Source organism: Triturus cristatus, chromosome 10 (genome assembly GCF_964204655.1).
Source record: "Triturus cristatus chromosome 10, aTriCri1.1, whole genome shotgun sequence".
NCBI classification, from domain to species: domain Eukaryota; kingdom Metazoa; phylum Chordata; class Amphibia; order Caudata; family Salamandridae; genus Triturus; species Triturus cristatus.
The window spans coordinates 1031900363-1031923684 of record NC_140593.1 but is presented as its reverse complement, the minus strand read 5'-3'; the positions used below and the strand labels follow the sequence as shown (position 1 = coordinate 1031923684).

Sequence of the window (23322 nt, the reverse complement as noted above, 5' to 3'; positions counted from 1 at the left end):
CTTTTGCATATTTTCAGTTTTACTGATTGGATTTTTGTTGTTTCTGTCTAAAATAATGTATTACATTTTACTAAATTGGTGTGGGATTTTTCTTGTGTTGTGGTGTCACTTTATTGCTGTTTGAAGTTCTGAATAAATACTTTACATGTTTCCTCTAAGTTAAGTCCGGCTGCATTTGTGCCAAGCTACCAGAGTGTTAAGCAAAGGATAATTTGGGGTTTGCTTGTGTTTCATCATGACAAGAATTGTGGTTGCTCCTTGACTAGGGTTTCACACCACAAAACCTGTGACACCACAAGCACAAGATAGGATGCTAGGATCTTCAATTAGGAAGGAACACTAAACCATCTGTTGTGTCATAGGATGGGCCCCTACATTTTTTAGATCCCATTAATGGTTCCCGTAGAACAACAACATTATTAAATAAGTAAGCAACAGTACAGTTGTAGGGACATAGCAATATTAATGCAATAGCCCCTTGTTCACACCCTCCTTTCTGGGTGATGCTATGTAGAATAGAAATTTCCAGTTCTCATGTCCTAGCTAGGACAGAATGATGTGCGTAACAAAGGATCAGCTTTGTTTAACAGAAATGAGGATAGCCATCAATACCTGTTAAGAAAAAAAAGAGAAAATCCACTCGTCCCCATCAGGGGGGCAAAATGTGCCCATGTTGCACTTAAAAACCTACTAGATCATAGTTATTTTGCAGTGGTTGATGAGGTCCAAGTCCATCCTACTTATGTGCGGCTTTTGGTAAAGGACAGCCTACAATTATTGGCTGAAAAATGAATGGGGCTCTAGCAGATTAACTAACCAAAATGTTTCTAATACATAAAGCACAGAACAGAACACTTCAAGCAAAACCCTTCAGCAATGGGTGAATGACAGAAATAAATAAAACACCAGAGCTTACCTGACTTGAGTGGAAGAAAACATCAGTGCATGAGCTAACACTTGCTCTGACAACTACAAAAATGCAACTACTAGGCTCATTGAGCCTATATATGAAACATTTTTTACATACATTCAGTTCAGTTGAATTTCAAACCACCTCTGGCACTCACACACTCAACAATCGTTCAAGGAGGAGGTAGAGTAAAATACCCCTCTGTCAGTTCAAGCAAGCCTTCTTCATTCATGCCACCAGATGACATCAAAATCATCCTTGTTATGTTATGTTACGTTAAAAGTTTTTTGAGTGCACGTACACCAAGCGGTTTCATGGCGCTAAGAACAAGGGGGATGCTGCATCGACGAGAAAATTGGCTTACTGATATGCCTGGGAAAACAGGTGGGTCTGGAGCATTTTCCTTTACTGTGCATAAAGAGTTGCCGACCTCACTTCCGCAGGAAGCGAGTTCCAAAATTGCAGGGCCAAGATCACAAATCTGAGCCCCCGTGTTTTTTGCGCTTAAATGAGGGAGTGGTCAACAGAATAAGATTGGAGGAACGCAGTTCCCGAGAAGGGATATAGCAGTGGATCCTTGAGGAAATAAAAGCTGAGCCATTCCCAGCCAGGGCTTTAAAGATGGTATATCCCAGCTTAAAGGCACAGTGTTTAGCCACCGGAAGCCAATGTAGACTCTTCATCAAAGGTTTAACATGATGTCGTGTAGGCTAGCTGGTGATTAACCTGGCCGCATGGTTTTGCACCAACTGCAAACAGTGTAATTAAAAGGCAGGATTGCCAACATATAATGAGTTGGTGTAATCAATACGCGAGATAACCAAGGCTAGGAAAACCAAAGTCAGGGCCTCAGTGGTCAAGAATCTGCTGATCTTCGCAGGTGGAAAAAGCAGGCTGAGACCACTGAGCCAATCTCAGCCTTCATGGATAGATTGTTACTAATCACAGAGCTTGCTGGAAGTGGGTGCCTACCCAGCATAGGAGGCCAAAAATTAGAGTTCCACTGGTCTGTTGGTCCACCTGTAAGAAAGAGCTCAGTTTTATCAGAATTTAATTTCAGTTGATTGTCATTCATCCATACACTGATAAAACTCAAGGTAGACTGAAAATTGAACACTGATGAAGTGTAAGAATTGATATCAAACACCAGCTGTAGGTCGTCGGCATAATTAAAGGTTTCTACCACTCCTTTGCGCAGAGACCAAATCAAGGGTAATAGGTACAAGTTAAACAAAAGAGGTGAAAGGGAAGACCCCTGGGGTACCCCACAGCAAGCGTTACCGCTGATATACACTATCCATGGATGCACCTTGATGCCATGTGTGCTAAAGGGCTCCGGAAGTCTTTTGGCAGGCTAAACTAACCCTTACCTATTCAGGGGTGAGGGGGAATACAATACTTCTATACAGTGCCAGTGTGTTGGAAGGAGGCATTGATTCTTCCTCTTTAAAACAAACCAACCTGGACCCCACATGTCCAGCCAACTCTATACCCATCTCTCTTCTCCATGCTTGTGGAAATAACCTGGAATCCTAGGTTGACTCCCAGATTACCAGTTTCATTGAAGAGACTGACGTCTTACACCCTTCACAATCCGGCTTCCGGTAGGCTTCATTACTTGAACAGCACTCATTGAAGTGACTGATTTTATTAAAACCTGACTCCACCTGGGCACAAACACCAGGGCCGGACTGGGAACCACAACTGGCCCTGGCAAAGTGCTCGGCCGGCCCCCCTCCCCACTGGGGGGGCGGTGGGGTGAGATATGGGGTGCCGCCGAGCTCTTTGCCAGGGCCGATTTTCAGCCGTTTTTGTTACAGGGCCGATTTTACAGCTGTGCTGCAAAAACGGCCCTGTAACAAAAATGGCCCCCAGGGACCCAAAACCGGCCCCCACCCGTGCGGCGCACCGGGGGATTGCCCGGTGCCCGCTACGGCCAGTCCGGCCCTGACAAACACCATTGTGATTCTGCGTGACCTGTCTGCTGCTTTCAGCACTGTGTCACATGACATTCTACTGCAACCACTGGCGAATGCAGGAATTGTCATCACTGTGTGAAAATGATTAAACTCCTTCCTCTCCAACCGAAAGCAAGCAGTACATCTCCCATTTTTACCTCAGGTTGCAAAGAGGTCAATTGTGGAGTACCACAGGGCTCAGCCGTGAGCCCAATTGTCTATATGGCTCCCTGTGCTGCCATTGTTCAAGCATGGGGGTTTCAATGTGATGTCCTATGTTGATGACACCCAGTTGATGGTTATCTTCAAACGTGTGGATGCCTCAGTCTCAGCCAATTTTTCAAGGCTGTCTGTCAGAAGTGGCGGAGTAGATGCATAAAAACTGTCTTTGTTTAAACTTAGAAAAATCTGAGATTCTAATATTTGGTATATCCCACGTACTGAACCTGTCTCATCTTTGGCCTACAAAACTGGGCCATCCTCTAGCACCTTCTATTACTGCCAACACTCTGGGGGTTAAATTAGGCAGTGCACCATTCTTTAAGCCATACGTCAATGCTACCAGAGTACTCTTCTTTTCTCTGCTGAAATCTCTAAGAAAGACACTCAAATTCCTGCCGGCATGCACCAGAAAAATCATCATCCATGCGTTGATTACATCAAGACCCGATTATGCCAATGTGCTGCTTCTTGGATCTCCTCCACCATTGACAAATAGTCTTCAGCGGCTTCAAAACGCAGCAGCCAGACTCTTTTTGAACATTCCTAAACCGCAATCAATATGAAATGGCTTGAAAATTCTTAATTGGCTGCCCATTAACCAAAGAATAAAATGTACAGCTTTGACGATAACATTTAGGGTTACCCAAATGAAAGCCCCGACATACATCTGTAATAAAATCAAAAGATATCATCCTCACAGAGCACTCTGCTCAGCCAATCACAATTTGCTATGCATCCCTGAGATTAACTAAGCAAGAGCAGGGGGGCACCCCTTTTCTTAGTTAGCCCCAAAGCTTTGGAACCTTCTCCCCGAGCATATTAGGAGCTCAACTTCAGAGGATTCATTTAAAACTCTTCCGAAGACCCGCCTCTTTGGGGAAACCTAATTTGAGCCAGTCCTCATATTCCTTATCTTATAGTTTCTGAGTCTTACTATTGCCCAAGGCCGGGACACTCCGTTTGGAGCAGCTGTCACGCTTTATGAATTTTATTCATTTATTCATGGCTGATAACACAATATCACACTCCTCAAACGACAAGATGAAAAATACAGCCATTCACTTTTACTGACTCTTAGTTAGTAGCCCTTGCAATGACTAGGCTACAAGGCATGGCAGGAGATTTAAATGTGCTTCACCTCAGGAAAAAAGAACGCAATTGCATTTTCTGTTTGTTCAATATTCCACAATCTAACTAAAAAGCAGGGCCCAAATTCCATCTGGGACCTGAAACAAGAATTCCCAATCAAGGGAGTCAAATGCCTTTTCAAAATCCAGGAGCATGAGTGAGGCTAGATCTTTAAATCATCTGCGGTGCTCCAGAGCGATCAGTACTCTGCGAATACAGTGAAAGGTGCAGCGGAGAGGTATGAAGCCACATTGCTCCAGATGGATAAAAGAGGACGACATCAGTGGGATTCAGTTGGCAAGACTTTTAGCTAAATATTTAATTTCCGCATTGATAAGTGAAATCAGGCGGTAAGAGGAGCAAGCGTCTGTGGGGGGCTGTCGTCCTGGTATAAGAAGGACAGTAATAGTGGCAAGATCAAATTCAGGAGGGAAGTAGCAGTTTCCACAACTTCTAGGTAGAATTTTAGAAGGTGAGGGGGAGATTATTGATGAGAATATTCAGTAGTGTACACTAAGGAAACCATCTGGCCCAGTGTCTTGCCAGATTGCAGGCTGCCTACATCTTTAGCTAGCTCCTCCACAGTCAGGGCTTGTTCAAGGACTGCCCTATCCACCAAGGTTGCCAGAGGGAGGTCAGTGATCAGAGGGTGGTTATCTTCATGTAAGGGGCGGTGGCATAGAGTGTAATGTAGTAGAAGGCAAATGCAGTCGCAATTTCAGAAGTAGTGTGGAGGCATTGCTCTGATATGGTATTAATCTGGAGGTTACATCATGTGTCACCAACCAGTATAGGAGTTTCCCAGGCTTGTGTCTCCATTCATAAATGTGTGTGGTGGAGGCCATTCAGCATTGCTTAGCTTTCCTCAAATACAACTGTCAAAGGGACGTTCTGCGGTTTTCCACCTGTCTCAGGGTGTTTTCATATCTAAGCCATCAATTTCTATGTTAAAGGGATAGGGTATTTGCTTTCAGGTCTAAGATACACTGGAGTTAAGAGTGGGTGTGTCTGCACAGGAATGCTCTAGCTCTATCCCGTAGGAGCACCCTACCAGGTTAGATTCAACCAGTATTGAGGTCAAAGTAGGCTTTGAGGGCCTGAGTCAAGTGTTCAGTACACTGTGCATCTGCTAGGCATCAGGCATTGGGGGAGCCATAATGGCTTGCCTCCCTCTGCATGCGGGCCATAATGTAGCATGGCTGGAGCATGGTCAGAGATGCCCCAGGGAAGAATGTGGGCAGCTCACACATTTGGGATATCTGTGACTGTCAGAAAGGCATAGTCAAGTTTGGACATACTGCTGTAGACTGTCCAAAGGTTGCCCGTGGGTCATACATCCTCCAGGCATTGCATAAGTCCAAGGAGACAACCCAGTCTGCAAGCAGGGATGAGGATCTTGAGTAGAGCGCCCTTGCCCCGTTGCTTCCATGTTCGGATCTATTATAGCCATGAAATGATGATAGTAGGTCTCAGCAGTAAAGCCAGGATGACGTCACGGATGTGTCCCAAGGATGGCCGGACCAGATGTGGAGCGATGTACAAACTAAGAAAATTATAATGTTTACCCTCCAGGAGACCCTTCAGCCAGACATACGCAAGCAGATTTCCGCAAAAAGGATCGAGGGGGAATGCTCTACACCTTTGCTGGACAGGAATGTTTGCATATGCATTCCCTCCAATTCCGAGGATTCTGAGAAAAATAAGGTCGGAACCATGCCACATAATTTTGATAGCCCCGGCTTGGCCGAGACAGTACTGGTACACGGAACTTCTCCAATTGTCAGTGGAGCCCAGGGTGCAGTTTCCAATAATTCAGGAGATTAGCTCCATGAAGCAAGGACAGATTCTTCACCCGCAATTGACCTCTCTAAAATTGTCAGCTTGGAACCTTATGAGCGTGAATTTCAATCACTAAATATTCTTCTAGAGTGCCGAGAAATTTTAGCAAGTGCTAGAGCAACTTCTACTAACAAGACCTATACAGCAAAATGGAAGAGATTTTGCAATTGGTGTGTAACAAGAAATCTGCATCCCTTTAGATCTTCTGGGGAACAATTACTTCCATATCTTCTTCATCTAGCCAAGGCCAGACTTTCACATGCTTCTATAAAGGTTCACCTGGCGACTATCTCCAGATACCGCAGATCACCGGATTGTCCATCACTTTGGTCTCAAAGACTGATTAAAGAATTTTGAAAAGATTTGTTCAGACAGTTTCCACCAATTAAACATCCACCACCTCCTTGGCAGCTCAACATGGGTTTGTCTCAACTTATGAGGACGCCATTCGAACCAATTCACAAAGCTGACTTACAGTTTATCTCTTGGAAAGTGGCGTTGCTTCTTGCCCTCACCTTGGCCAGGAGGGTCAGCGAGAACCAAGCATTTTCAATTTCGGAGCCCTACTTGCAATTCAGACAAGATAAAGTAATTCTTAGGACAAATCCAAAATGTATTCCTAAAATTCCTATAACTTTTCATCTCAATGAGCCAATTGTGTTGCCTACATATTTCAAGAATCCTTCAACTGCAGCAGAAAAATCTCTGCACACGTTGGATATTTAAAGATGCCTCAAGTTTTACATAGAGAAAACCAAATCTTTTCTTAAAACTAATCAACTTCTGATAGCTTATTCTGGACCCATTTCTAGATGGATTGCATCTACCATTGTTTTATGCCATGAAAGAGCAGGAAAACCTTTGCAAACGAGAGTGTGCCCTCATTCTACTCAAAAGATGGCGACTTCAACAGCGTTGCTGGCTGGTGTCTCGCTCCCGGACATTTGCAGAGCGGTAACTTGGACAAATGTGCACACACTTACCAGACATTATTGTCTGGACAGTCAGTGGAAAGCGGATTCAGCAGTGGGTCAAGCAGTTCTGCGGCACCTGTTTCACTATGGTACTGGTCTGTCTCTTATAATTTGTTTAATACAGAATTATGTATATATATATATATATTTTCACAACTGTTAAGATCAGTTTTGTACGTATTTTAATGAATCCTTTTTTCTTTCAGCAATTTTTTCTATATATGCAGTATAGCGTTTAAAAAAAACCCAACAAATTCAATGCAGAGCCCTGGAGACACAGGGGTCTATCCTAGAAACGGTATATATGTAAGGACTGCTTTCTATTCTGATACAAGCATGTGAATCTATGAAAGATTCAGTACTGGAGAAAAAACGAGTTACTTACCTGTACACTATGGTTCTCCAGTATTATCTTTCATAGATTCACATGCGGCCCGCCCACCTCCCTGTTTCTTCTTAGGTAGACCATCTTTATCTCTGGTTTCATCCGTAGCTCACTCTTGGGCTGTTGGAAATCTGAGGTTTGGTGGCTCTGCTGGGGATGGTGTATCTCTGGGCTGGTTGCTGATTGGCTGTGGTTTGGACCATATAATGAGGATAAGTGGTTACACAAAGATTTGCTCTCTCTGGTTTCCAGGCAGTTTTTTCTTTTACTGCTATGGATATTCTTTTACCGTGAGACTCCCACCATGACGATGGGGAAGATACAAGCATTTGAATCTATGGAAGATATTACTGGAGAACCATAGTGTACAGGTAAATAACTTGTTTTTTGTGTGCATTGCTCGGGTGGTGGTGTTTACAACATGCACCTGTCTGCTGTTTGCCTGAGCTAATTCAGGGCCAGGCTGCAACAAGCTTCCTCTCTGGCCCTCCAAGGGATCTGCTGCTGACCTCTGACTGCCAAGCTTCACATTTTCACCTATTGAGAGTAGCCTTAAACACCCCAGTCTCACCCAGATCACCTTACAAGCTTTTCAAAACCAGAGCACCAGGAGCTTTTGATAGTTTTACTTCACTGACAAAATGTTGGCATGCCCCTGCTTTGTATATTGCCTGTAGCCTATTCTGATGTGAACAGTAGCAAATTAATTTGGTCAACTAAACAAACTGACTGCATCAGGTGCTTGAATTGGTGCTTGAATGTCAGGTGTAATGGTTACAGGACAGAAAACACATTCTGGGCCTTGTAAGGATGACAGGCAAAGTACGCCCTGCTGGAATTCAAGCCTGTTCCTGTAGCTCTCTGGGCAGGACCTTAAGCAAATGAGACATCCTACCAGCCTAGGGCACTCTACATTACACAGTGTTGTTTGCAACAGGAACATATGAATCCTGGGTTGGGTGTTGTACACTTAATAGTGCATGTGCACTGTGCAAGTCAATGAAGCTGGGGGTTGGGGGGGTCTCTGGGAGAAATGCTTGGCCTTCGGTAGCGCATCAGGATTTTCACTAATCAGAAGTAGTTCTCACTACAGAAAAGGTTGGAGACCTATTTTGCTTTGCTTAGGAGTCGGAGTCAGAAAAAAAAGAAAAGGTTTCTTATGAACATTGGGGAATTTTTCATTTAATTGATCTCTGGGCACAGAGAGCCGAACTCCGCTCTGTGCAGCATATGAAAGGTCAGAGTAGGTCAACTTTTTATCTTACGCAAAAATTGTCCAGTTAAAAATAATATAAATGATAATGTGCAACTTTCTATTTAAAAAATGTGTTCAGACCTTGCCTGTTAATTTCTTTCTTATTCTGTGTCTTGTACATGCTGCTTTCTATCATGTATGTGGAACTTCAATTTGTGTTTTATTAACACTCAGTTAAAACAATTATATATACCAAGCATTGACAAACCATCAGGATTTGTTTTTTAATTGCATTCACATAGAGGCACAAATTGTTGCAATATGGCATGGTACACCGACTCAGAAAAACACACCCACAATGACCATTTTCTCCCAAGTCCAATAGATGACCATGCACACAAATCACCAAACATACAGTTATTAAAAAGTGAAAATAGATCAACATTTATACACAAACCTGTGCAGCAGGTTGCATAGGGGAGTGTGCATCAGCACAAAGTAAGCTGCACAACAGAAAGCAGAGCTCAATGTGTATTAGTGAGGACTGGGTGAAGCACAGCATTAGAACACTCAGATTTGCATTATAGTGATGTACCTGTGGGGAGGAGCAATGGGTAATAGGCATAAAAGTAGGACTAGTGACACAACTTAGGAGAGTACAAGGTGCTCAGCCTCACCGGAAGACTCGTTGATGTGCCTTATGAAAGCACTGTGTGCTTCAAATCAAAGGAGAACCAAGTGCTGTGTTGTAACATCTGTTCCCCCTCATCATCCTTATTTATTGTACATGAAATATGAGTATACATTTTATATAATCTAAAATGTATCATGTATATATTTAATATACGGTTAAGAAACCATACAACTCACCACAAAAAATAATGTTTGTTTTGGGGGCGCCAACAAAGATTATCACACAGGGCTCCACAAGCTCTAAAGCCGGCCCTGACTGGATCCTTGTAGCACTAGTCATAAACAAGTCACTATTCTCCACTGCACCAATCAGGATTCAATTTTGTGGCTCTCCAGTGCAGTTCTTTAACTAATAGAGATTTCATAATGTATGATAGTGCATTTCCCATTGGTTAACAAAACTTGTATTTATTTTTCACTTAAGCTGTGCGTTATTTTGAATGTAGTTACCGGAAGGTGCAAGACCAAAAAAAGTTACAGAATATTTAGTTTTTTAGCCACACCCCCTTGCACACATCATCACAGTTCAGTCACTGACCATGTCATGAATGATGTAATATGTAACGTCATCAGCAGTATATTGCGGGGGCACAAGTTATAGTTAGCTGAACTAACATTAACAGCCGAATTTCTCTGGTTTTGTACGAGTGAAATGTCGAACTAACTATAACGTCGCTGAAACCTGTGGTTTTTTCAGTGGCTATATATATATATATATACATATATATATATATATATATATATATATTAAACACCAAAAGAAGCTCCTTCTGGTTGCTGGGACCCAAGGAAGTTGGCGCACACGCCGGCGGAGCACACCGGAAATCCAATATCCCAAACAGTTCAAAGTGACGTGCGCTCTCAGGAGCAAAGAATCCAACAGATGTAGCGGTAAAACGGGTGTTTATTCACAACGCGTTTCGACTCTAACAAGGCTTGATCACGTGAATGTTTGTGCTGTAGTGACAACTGAATAAATAAAAAGTAAACAGGGTTGTGAACACAAACAAGGGACCACTGTTGGTAATGCTGAGTAACCACGGCAGACATGTTTGAATGGTCATACTGAAATGATAAACATAGGCATGGTCTCAGAAAATAAATAAACAATGACTGCATGAGTATGTCAAAGGTATCTTGCATGACATGCGACAGCAGAATAGATGGTGTCTAACATGACAAGTGGCAACGAAAGATTGGCAAGTGCCTGTGAACGCAACCAACGTGTCAAGTGCTCGTAAACAGGACCATGGCAGACATATTGCTAGGGTCAAAATCCGTATCTCCAAGTGGAAAGAATGTAAGCATGTTACAGGGAAATGAGGTCGTCACCCTTGTGTATATAATGTCCGGACAAGTGTCCCTCGAGCCTTACTCTAATGACAAGGCACATTGTAAAAATGCGACAGTACGTGAAACATTGTATGTGTTCCCCAAGTGGGGCTAACCGTGTTAATAACCAAGAGGTGGTCCAGATTTCTCACACGCCCATGTTTCCAGAACTAGTGATGACGTCAGTGAAAAGAAGGGGGAAAGAGGGTAGGATGCCCGTGCAAAGTGAGTGCCGGTGTTGGGGCCCCTTCCTCTCCTCCTGAAAGAAAATAAACAAAATATCACAATTAGGAATAGAATTAAAATCAGCTGCATTTACGTCTGCATCTAACAGATCTGGTACATGTTCTTAAAATGGAAGAAGAGAAGGACGGAAATAAAGGAGATGACATAGACATGTCAGAATGAAAGAAAGAGACTCATGTATAGAAACCAATGTTGAGAAAACAATATTCAAAGAAAAAGTTAAGAAAAAGTTAAGAAAAGGTTAGGAGACAAATTGATCAGAATAGATTGAGAGAGAGAGATTGAGAAAAGGATTGAGAAAAGGATTGAGAAAAAGATTAGAGAATTAGATTAGAGAATTGGATTAGAGAGAAATCATTGCTAAAGAAAGGAAACTTTATCGACTTCCTACACAGCCCTTCCTACACAAAAAACGCCTCCTGTTACTGGAGCCTCCGACCCTTCAGGGTGGCCTCTGTACAATGGGCACGGAGCAGCCCATCAATTAACATCACAACACACAGAGAGAGGCCCAATACTTGCAAAACTCTCGTTTATTCAGCGTCCAGCACGGCAGTATCCTTCCAGTACCTAACGTTTCAGCCACATTGGCCTTGCTCACAGGTGGAAGGAGGACAAACTTTCAAATGCTCATTGCGCTCTGCTGCGTGCTTTTAAGTTCTTTTAAACTCACGTGACCTGGCCTGAAATACTGGTCCCAGAGTGCACCACCAATGTCATTGCATTCACAACTGGAAGTCCGCCTTAATATTCATCAAGTGTAGGATTAATGTCTTAATTGTGGTGCCACTCATCCACGGAAAATACTTCAAAGGACAGGTGAGTACATATTCATTTGCACATTGCTTGTAAAATGCTCCCGTGACATGAAATCACAAAAGTTCAGCAAGCACGATCGTTGGTGAAGGTCATTCACCCCGAATCACTTCCAAAAACGCATTCCCTTTTACCACATTGGCATCTCCTTAGTAGGCTGGGGCGCACGAAATGCCGTGCTGGACGCTGAATAAACGAGAGTTTTGCAAGTATTGGGCCTCTCTCTGTGTGTTGTGATGTTAATTGATGGGCTGCTCCGTGCCCATTGTACAGAGGCCAGGGTCGGAGGCTCCAGTAACAGGAGGCGTTTTTTGATATATATATATATATATATATATATATATATATATATATATATATTATCGCTACCAAGTTGCACCAGGGGCCAAGGCACTCGTAGGCGGGTGCTGTAACGCGGTGGTGCCCGCGTTTAAAATCCACGCTACCAACAATGTCCACGCTCTCGGACAAAGCACAGCACTCCGGGAGGATTCCGTATATTAGTTTATTCGGCAACAAGCAAAAGACAGACGCGTTTCAGGGTATCCTTCGTCAGTGTCTAATTACGCTAGCCGCGCGAGAACTATTTTAAATTCAAAAGACCAATGACGTCACTTCCTCACCCATACGGCCAATGCAATATTATCTATCGCATGGCGGCCATCTTAACAGGGTGAAGATAACGTACCAGCCTATAGAGTTAAACACAATTTCTAGTATTTCTCTCGACATTTAAGAATTACATCAACAGCGTCAAGACACAATTATTACTGATCATGAATGAAATCAATTATTATTCACTAAGCATATTGTAAATATCACTTAACAATTGTGTCTCAAAGAGAGCTACACACATTAGTACAATTAAGCCGTGGATCGGCATGTATATTGTAGCAAACCTCATGATGTATAATTTATACCTTGATGTATTAAATAATTCATTCAATGGTTCATTAAACAATTAAAGCCGTGTATCGGCCTGAGCATTTTATATTGAAGTGGTCCACTAACATCCATGAGGCTAAATCCCCACAAATGTAAGAAAGAGTCAAAACATACTCAAGGAAAACATAAGTAGGAGACAAAAGTTGTTCTTACCCCCTATAGTCCCTGAGTTACATGAATAATTGAAGGAAAAGACGACAAAGAAAGGAAGAGATTACAGTTACGTCTACAAAGTCTACCAAATTACCTCCCCAGATGCACAGCTAATTCCTCTCCACTATTCAACCCAAAGGTTGTTTTGGTGTGCAAATCAATAATGTAGCGGGATTCAAGTCTCCGCAAGCGTTGCACTCTATCCCCACCCCTTGGATTAATGTATACACAGTCCAAACCGAAATACTGTAACAGTTCCCTGTTGCTAATATGTTTGAGGGCGAAATGTCTGGCTACAGGGTAGTTACTATCCTTATTCATAATTGCGCGCTGGTGTTCCAAGATGCGCATCTTTACACTATGAATAGTGCTGCCAATATATTTAAGTCCACAGGGACACAATAGACAGTAAACTACATGTGTGGTAGTGCATGTAATGAATTTATCTATGGGTTTAGGTTTTTTTATCCCATCGATTGTGTAGCTCAAGGTTCTTTTACTGTTACAACAAGCTTTACATTTCCCACATGGGAAAAAACCTTTCATTTCTTTCAGAACACCTTTAGGTTGACTTACAGGTGGTAGGTAGCTCTGAACTAGTTTATCCCTCAAAGACCGTGATTTGCGGAAGGTAATCAGTGGCACTGCCGGGATATCTTTCCCCATTACGGAATCGGTTTGCAATATATGCCAATTCCTTTTCATTATGTTCCTCAAAGTGTTTGCATCGTCTGAGAAAGTTGTTATCATCCGCAGTTTGCTACCTTCAGAATTAATACTTTTTATACTGTTTAGCTGGGTGTCATTACGGATCAGCAGATCCTTCCTTTTGATCTTACTGACTCTCACTAATGCTGCATTCAAGACTTCCTGGCTATAGCCCCTGTTGAGAAATCTTGTGAAACAGTTTGAAGCAGCAGATGCAAAATCGGTCTCTCTGGAGCAGTTTCGTTTGAGCCGGAGAAGTTCCCCATAGGGTATACTATTTATCAACTTGGGGGGGTGGTTGCTACTGCCATGCAAGATTGAATTACCGTCAGTGGGTTTCCGATATAAATCTGTGCCCAGGTTACCATCCCTCACCTGCACCTTTAGATCTAGATAATTAACTTCTGTGGTGCTAATTTCATGTGTGAACCCAAGATTAAGATTGTTATTATTTAGTTCAGAGATGAAATTTTCAGCTTGTTCAATTGAGCCTCTCCAGATTATAAAAAGATCGTCGATGTAACGATACCACACAACTATGTGTTCGGCCCATTTTTGTCTTTCATCACTAAGGGCCACCTGCTCCTCCCACCAACCTACGAAGAGATTCGCATAGCTGGGGGCGAAGCAGGTGCCCATAGCTGTTCCAGAGATTTGTTTGAACAACTGCCCCTGAAATAGGAAAATGTTGTTATGAAGGCAAAAATCAATGAATTCTAGCAGCATAGTGCTGTGCTCTGCAAACTTGAGGGGCCTTTTATTCAGGAAGTATCGCATTGCCATTATACCCTGGTGATGATCTATACAGGTTTATAGGCTAGTAATGTCCATAGCAATTAGTTTGAAGGTAGGTTCCCAGTGCATGTCCATCAAATGGAGAATAAAGTCTTTGGTGTCCTTAACATATGACTTCAATTGTATGACAAATGGATGGAGAAAACTGTCTATATAGATGGACATGTTCTCTGCTAAGCTGCCCTTTGAAGAGACTATCGGTCTCCCGGGTGGATCAATTTTATCTTTGTGTATCTTCGGTAATTGGTAGAACGTAGGTGTGACTGGTTCATTGTTCCGTAAAAAGAGGAATTCATTGATGTCAAGCAAACCTAGATTGTGCCATTTAGTAATCAAGGCATGATACTGTGTGATACTAGTTTGGTACAGTTCTTTGTTGGTTTTTTCATAGAACTTGGTATCATTCAACTGCCGATAAGATTCTCGACAATATTGTTCTCTTGTGAGTAACACTACGTTACCCCCTTTGTCCGAAGGTTTACAAATGATATTATCATCCATAGCCAAGTTTTTAAGGATCAGTTCTTGTTCATGGGTTTAACTCTATAGGCTGGTACGTTATCTTCACCCTGTTAAGATGGCCGCCATGCGATAGATAATATTGCATTGGCCGTATGGGTGAGGAAGTGACGTCATTGGTCTTTTGAATTTAAAATAGTTCTCGCGCGGCTAGCGTAATTAGACACTGACGAAGGATACCCTGAAACGCTTCTGTCTTTTGCTTGTTGCCGAATAAACTAATATACGGAATCCTCCCGGAGTGCTGTGCTTTGTCCGAGAGCGTGGACATTGTTGGTAGCGTGGATATATATATATATATATATATATATATATATATATATATATATATATATATATATATATATATATATATATATATATATATATATATATATATATATATATATATATATATATATATGTTAGCTCTTGGGTTTAAATTCCTGTAATTCCGCTTAGAACGTGTTCCTAATCATGAGACCTAATTTTCCACTGCAGGTGATGAGCTTTGTGGCCAAATAGGTTCTTGTTTTTTTCACATAGAGGTGAATAGAGGGCGATTAATAACTGTAATACATGGATTACTGCAAACCCTGCATAAAAGAACCTGCCTCAAATTTCTTTATAATTGGCGGATAGTGATGCACTCAGTTGCCGAATATAGAGAAATTAAGTTGACGCTCAACTGTTATAACTTATTACAGTTGAGTTCTGAAATCACAAGGCTGCTGCCAGAACCAGCAGCCTGAGAAGAAAGTCAGGTCATGGAGCACAATTAAAGCAGCTATTTAAAGAACGAAAACAAATTGTGGCATTTCTTTCTTCTACTCTGTTTTTTTAATTACAGTGATACACAGAAAGGCGATATTTATGACAACATGTTTATTTTTGCACTCCTTAAATAATTATAGGAAAGTTAGAATTGTTCTGCAATGACGTGTATTAAACTGATTCTAATATCTTTTTCCAACAAATATTCAACAGCTTTTTGATGTGTTTTATTTTGCCTCAAGAATTCTATTTGTATTCTTCATATCTGCAAACATGCTTTCTCTTTTATATGAAACAGCTAAGTAGTAAGGGTTTAAGTGGTTTGTTTGAAAAGGTGAGGGTGTGATCATTTATTATAAGGAATATAGTGCTTCTTGCAGTACATGATAAAAATATTGAAAGACACCTTGGAGTTCCATAACTTTTTAAAGGGATTCTGCCTTCAGCCTTGTTGCACTATATGGTCATAGAACTCCTTTGTGACTTTTAATATACTTATAATGTATGGCAGGGGGGGTACTTTATCCTGTATATCTATTACGTAGGCTGCTGTTTTCACTTAGACTCGTGAAAGCAGACGTTTGACACTTTTCTGCAACACAAGGTAAATGTTACCTGACTGAGCTTATCTGTTTCGGTGAGGGGAGAGTGAGTCGCATGAATTGTAAAATTCAGTCATTTAATTGAAGAGGTATCTGATGAAGCTGATGGGCACGCCAGTGTCTTTAGTGCAGATGTATATGTGAATTTCACTGATTATATCATTCATAGTATTTCTAGAGAAGTGTACATACATTTCCTCTGAAAGGTTATAAAATATTACTCATACATACATTAATTTTCCCATGTTTTTAGATGTGAGCAGTTTACAGCCTCAACTGCAGTGTGAATCAACTTACATGAAAATCTCCTTCAGCACGTGCCAGCTGAAATATTTGGGGCTGGACACCCACAACATCCACCTAAGAGACTACAGCTGCATAGCCTTTGAGGACCGCAATGGCACTGGTTTAATGTCTTTAGTGACTACAGTTCAGAGTGGGTCCTGTGGAACAAATTATGATGTGAGGGCAATCCAAATGTTTAACTTTTGTGATGTGTTGTGGCAACTCTGCCAAATGTGAATTGCTAGCCACTTGTAATCAAGAATTGAGTGGTAACAAGGGGTACTGGCTGAATCAGGTGTGCAGTAATGTACTCACATTTTTTTTCATATTACATCAAGGGATACATGGTAAATGGATCTGGGACAAAGTGACTGGAATGAGGGAAAAACGTGAAACATGCTGAGATTAATGTGTAAACACCGTTTCCCAAGTTATTCCTATTTACTCGGGGGTAAACTTGGAATAGAATGCTAATACCGCCCCCCAAAATTATCAAACATTGTGGTTTTTGTTATTTTGAGTGCAGTTATGTTACCTCTACATAGAGCCCCATAGAAGTGTGATGGTGGGACGGGGTGGAGGTTACATTATTGTTTTATGAAGCATTGGCACTGAATTTTTGAATAAATTCTTCATAACTTTATCGACCACAGTTGAAACAATTGCAGCAAGCATATGTTAGGTTCACTGGTGATTCTACATACCATGATAGTCTTTGCTGCAGGAGCAAAACCAGAATCAATCAAAAATGATATTTACAATAGGCCTGAGAGACATTAAAATTACAATGATATAATTTGCATAATTTTGGAAATTTTGCATTATGCTTATTACGCAATATTCCTGATATTGCACCATGCCAATACTCATGCAACCGTACACAGCAGAATTATAGCGCAAGAACGCTCTAACAATCAAAACAACCAGAACGTGAGATGCTATGTTTGTGGTGCCTGTATTTTCACACAATTTTTAAGCATGAAATGCACCCTTGCATCAAAATTTGACACAAGGACGCATTCTACTCTAAAATATTGCCCTAAATGACAGGTTTGCTTTTTGCATAATTTTTCCAAAACTTAGCATAATCGCGCAAAGTACGGGAATTTTGCACACATTTCAATACATGGAAATTGTGATATACAAGAGAACAAAAATATATGTATTACCTGTCATCAGTAGGTAGTTAGTTATAGTTAGGACCAAAGTTTAAAAGCGTTTTCTTTTCCAATAACTTTGGCTCCGCTTGACGAATTTCCACGAAATTTTCACGAAACTTCCCCTTTCTGGTTCAGCTGCAGTGTTTAAAGTTTCGGGGTGATCCATCAAGCAGGGATCTCTCGGGCTCGTGCCACAGCAGGTGGGGGCACTGCCCCAAACTCAGGCCAACAGCGGTGCAATCAAGGTGGCGCAAGAAAGCCTCCCCAGTGGGAAAAAAACACACAGATCCCTCAGAAAGCACACAGAGCTCATAGTCAAACACAGCACATGGGAACTGCAGTAGGAAGTTCCCAAGGAGAACGTGAGCACAAGGTAGTTCCCATAAGCAACGGAACCTTCCAGTAAGTTAAAAAGCACAAAATAGTTCCAATGATCCCCGGGAACCTCCAGTAAATTAATAGCACATGGGAGGATGACTTTGATATTCCTGAGTCTTCCAAAACAGGAGGCCAGCACACACCAGCCCTTGGATATTCTCCACAAGCAGGATACCAGAGCAGGGCAAAAAGAGTCAGTCCTTTTCCTCCGCCACAGACAGTAGCAGCAACTGCAGGCCAAACCACCCCTCACTCGGAAAAGACAGCGCTCCTCACACAGCTCTTCTGCTCTTATTCTTGTCAGGGTCCTCTTGTTTCTTGAAGTAATCCAAAGCCTTGGGGCTTTAGGTCTCATACTTACACCCCATTTTGTCATTGTTCTCTTTGTGGCAGAGTCTCTGAGCTCAAACCAAACCAATAATTTTCTCCCTGGTCCAGCATGACCATAGGGGGTGGGTACAGCATTATGCAAAGGAGACACAGCCTATTCAGGTGCTAGCAAACTCCTCCCACCACTCTAAATGCAGACCAGGTCTATTCAGCCCAGGATGAGTCACCCAGGCAAGGCAGGACACCCCCCTTGTGACTGTCTAGAGTGAATACACATCTCCAGCTCCTGTTACTCCAAAACCAGACACTACATACAAAAACAAAATGATAAAGCAAGAAAAGACCCACTTTCGCAAAGTGACATTTTCAAACACACAATTTAAAAACACCTTTACTAAAAGGTGTGCTATTAAATTCTGTGTTTATAGAGCCTAAACTCCATTTCTCTCTCTTGTCCCAATTGAAAGTTACATTATAGTGCAGCTCCAATGACAGCCTGTGAAAAACGAAATACACAGTTGTGCACTATCAGGACATGTCACAAACACCAGTACATGTCCTACCTTTCGCATACACTGCACACTGCCCATTGGAGTACCTTGGGCCTACCATAGGGGTGCCTTACATGTAAGAAAAGGGAAGGTTTGGGCCTGGCAAGTGAGTGCACTTACCAGGTTAGCAGGACAGTTTAAAACTATGTCCGCAGACACTGCAGGGGCAGGACTGAGACACATTTACAGGGCTACTCATGTGGGTGGCACAACCAGTGCTTCAAGCCTACTATTACAGGCCCTGACACACACTCTGCACTTTACTGGGGACTTACCAGTAAATCAAATATGTCAATCATGGATAACCAATCATATTCACAATGTATACAAAGATCATATGCACATTAGCACTGATCAGCAGTGGATGCACGCAATATCCCTGTATCACATCATGTCTTTATTATGATGGACATTGATGTGACACAAATGTAAACTAAGGAATGTAGGTTGTGATGTACAAAGACCATTGACAAAACCAATCCAACATCAACGTCAAGCACACCTGGTAGAACCCAAAGGCAAGGCTTCCTTTGTTAACAGTACTGCAACTAGTTTTCAGCTGAAATTAAGGGCCAGTCAACGTTTGTTTGTTTTTTGGTTTACAATAAAACATCAGACATTTCATAACAATATGTTATCATCATACAGCATCTGTTATCATAGAATGTAAAAAAAATGTCAGTTTCAAGGCTTAATTTATAAAAGAATTAGTGCCGGTGCTCAAATATCTGCTCAGTAGCCCGCGGCCAGTGCTATTAAATGTCAGAGCGCCCATTGCATAGTCTTGATTCCACCTCTTGCCACAATTCCTGCTCCTTTATCTCTCTCTCTCTCTCTCTCTCTCTCTCTCTCGCGCAGGTTCCTTTTTTCTCCCATTGAGACGTTTGTCTCTCTTTTTTTTCTCCTCCTTTCCCCTGTGTTTAATTTTCTCTCTCTTATCTTCGCTAAATGTCTGATGAGGAAAAAATGAGTGCCGGTCCCCAAAAATGATTGCCAGTGGCACGACCGGCTCCACCAGCTCAAATTAAGCACTGGGCAGAACACAGCCATGAGCCAAAAAAGTAATTTAAAACTAATATTTCTGCCATTTGCCAATGCTATTCACCATAAAAAAGGAACCATTATTAAAAAGAAGCCAAAAATGCAAAGTTAGAAAATGCGGGTACATTTAAGCTCAGTATCTATTCTCAGACCATTAGTTGACGCTTCGCACATTGTCCTAATTCCAAAATTCCAGAAACATTGCCACAAAAGATGAGATTTCCACTGAATTGTATGACATCAGGTTAGCAATCTGTGGTCAGCTGTCAATAGTTTGTAACTGTACAATCGGTTGCATGACGTTACAACGCATGCTTTTACCCCACATGCCATTGCAACGCAACTTTGTACCCTTACTTGCTTTCGGGGGTGCGCTGGATGTTGGAATAGTATAATTTACTATTCCAACGCCAGTCTGTGCAACAGTAAGGAAGGTGTTGGAGTTAAATCCAACACCTTCTACCCCCTACAGCAAGCCATTTTCGTTGCAACGGCATGCATGGTAAAAGCATGCATTGTAACGCATGTGGTGTAACAATCGTCTGCATTCGTCTCTTGTGCTTTACCCCACAGTTATTTTCAGGAGTGTTAAATCCTGCATGATAGTTCAAGGGTATTCAGCCAAACTGTCCTCTGAGATACAAAGCGGTTTCAACTCAGGGCTGTTTCTAGACTTCTACCTAAAATCCATAAAAACAGATGCCATTGGTGCAAGATAGTTGGGGAGGGGTTGCGGGGGTGGGGGGATCACTCCCCAAGCATAAAATGGAGATCCTTGACCTTCTTCTAGATGAACAACCTGACGCTTTGTTCCTCACAGAGACCTGGCTCCATGAGAGTGCCGGCCCTGATGTGTCAGCAGCACTACCGCCCAATTATGCCATCGTCAGAAAGGACAGAGTGACAAAAAGTAGGGGGGATAGCCATCATCTTTAAAAATCTTTTTCAATGCAAATTTGATCCGTTAGACTTTCCCAATTGCGAAGCCGCCCTATTTAAAATATCCCTCAACCCCAATCTCACACTTTCCGGTATTTTAGTTTACCGCACGCCAGGACCCCCCACCAACTGGGCTTCATCCTTTCCCAACCTCATAACCCCTTTCCTTTTAAATTCCAAGAATTTCTCAGTCCTAGGCGACCTAAACCTACATCTTGATGATCCCCTTAATTCTACCTGCTGTAACTTCATTTCTGACCTCGCAGCTATGAATGTCAACCTACTAAATACAGGCCCCACTCATAGTGCCGGCCACCTGCTGGACCCCATTTTTTCGAGCCTTCCTCACATCCACTGTGCCCCGGCAACGCCCATATGCTGGTCAGATCACTTTATATCCAAATTCTGCCTAACGCCCCTGTCCTCCCCTACCTCTTTTTTCCCTTCCCTCAAGGTCCCCAAAAGAGACTGGAAACAACTGACTATAGGTGTCCTCAACAAGCTCTTATGCGCCAACCCACCCACATCCGATTCAACGGTTGACGTACGTTCAGGAAACATATACTATTGGCTCTTAGATGCTCTTGACTCTTGCCTCCCTTCAAAAAAAAAAAAAAAAATAACCACCGAAATCCAGCCCCTTGGTTTAACGAAGCTCTAAAGGCTGAGAAATGTAAATGTAAAGCCTTGGAACGGAGATGGAGGAGAGACTACACACCTGATTCCAAAGTTGTCTACAAAAAAGCATTAAAATTATACCACAACAACTGTAACTCCGCTAGGACTAGCTTTGTCTCCAAAACCATCTCAGATGCCACAAACTGTTCAAGAACACTTTTTGGCTTAGTTAAAGAGCTTGCCGGCTCTGAGACCCTAGCAAAACCTCGGCCTTTAACTAAACGTCAATGTGACGATCTTGCCCAATTTTTCACGCAAAACAAAGAGAACATTTATTTTGAAATTGCTAACTCACATAAAAGTAAAACCCCACAGTCTCAATCCATCATCTTACCCCAGACCTTACCCTTACCACACCTCACTGTTCCTCCCCTAACGGTTCCACAGCTAGTCTCTTGACCCCTCTTGACCTAGACTCCTTGATAACCATCCTTGGAAAGGTCACATCCAGTTCCCCGAAGGATCCCCTGCCAATCTCCACACTAAAACAACTGGACCTCTCTCATCTATCCGTCATCCTGAATGATCTAAATTCTTCCCTGCTCGAATCCACAGCCCCTGGGCATTGGAAGCACGCATTGGTAACCCCTCTCCTGAAAAAGCCCTCTACCGATCCTAGTGTCCTCTCTAATTATAGGCCCATCTCACTCCTGCCTGCCTTCTCCAAATTTCTTGAGAGACACATTCACTCCCATCTCTCTGTTTGTCGAAACTCACAAAATCCTCTCGGCTTTCGAACCAGATTCTCCACGGAAACCACACTGTTGAGGGTCACAGAGAAGTTGTGCCATCATCTCGACACTGGGGACAGAGTCGCACTGATACTGTTAGACCTTAGTGCGGCATTCGACACTCTCTCCCATTCAGTCCTAATCAACACACTGAAGTCTTTGGGCATCTATGGCTCAGCCTTGGACTGGATTACTTCTTTTTTAACCGACCGCACTTTCCAGATCTTCTCTGTCACAGACACTTCCGACATTTACCCATCACCCTATGGTGTGCCCCAGGACTCCATCCTTAGTCCTCTTCTTTTCAACTTATATGTCAGGCCTCTAGCAGACATAGCAGAACAAGCAGGCCTAACTCTTTTTACGTATGCAGACGATTCCCAGATCATCTTTTCCCTCTCCAGTACTGACCCCGGCTCGACATCCCTTCTTCAGACAGGCCTAGGGAAAATTGCTACATGGATGAACCGCAATCACCTGAAATTAAATGGTGATAAGACGGAAGTCCTCATCCTAGGCAAAAATAAAGATCTGTCCGGCCCACTACATTGGCCTGCTGAGATGGGCGCCCTCCCCAAACCCTCCAGTCATGTCCGTAATTTGGGGATAACTATCGATGACTCTCTAACCATGCACCATCAGGCAGTAAAGGTCACAGCTATCTGCTTTACCATCTTGAAATGGCTCAGGAAGATCATCTGGATGCTCCCAGATGATACCCAGAAAACAGTGGTCCATGCCCTCATCACCTCTCGGCTGGACTATGGAAACATCCTTTACCTTGGCTCAAACAAGGCAGTGACTCGAAGACTGCAATTAGTACAGAACACTGCAGCAAGATTACTTTGCAGGGTTCCCAAAGCCACCCCGATATCTGGCTATCTCCGTAACCTACACTGGCTCAGGGTGGAGACCCGCATTAAGTTTAAAACCCTGAGCTATATGTTCAAGATCAAAATGGGAACGGCACCACAGTATCTTAACTCTCTTGTCCGTCCCTATGCCCCCACTCGCCATCTACGATCTACCACTTTCAGATATTTCACAGTACCTAGG

General features: G+C 42.5%; 1 protein-coding gene across 1 annotated transcript in view; it reads left to right on the top strand.

Moving 5' to 3' along the window:
- LOC146796476 (uromodulin-like) overlaps window positions 1–23322 on the top strand; it is a 583380-nt gene that overhangs the window by 420296 nt on the left and 139762 nt on the right. The window contains exon 13 of the mRNA XM_085629079.1: window positions 16427–16635. Within this exon, the coding sequence (XP_085485205.1) occupies window positions 16427–16635 (209 nt within the window). The remainder of the gene's footprint in view (window positions 1–16426; window positions 16636–23322) is intronic.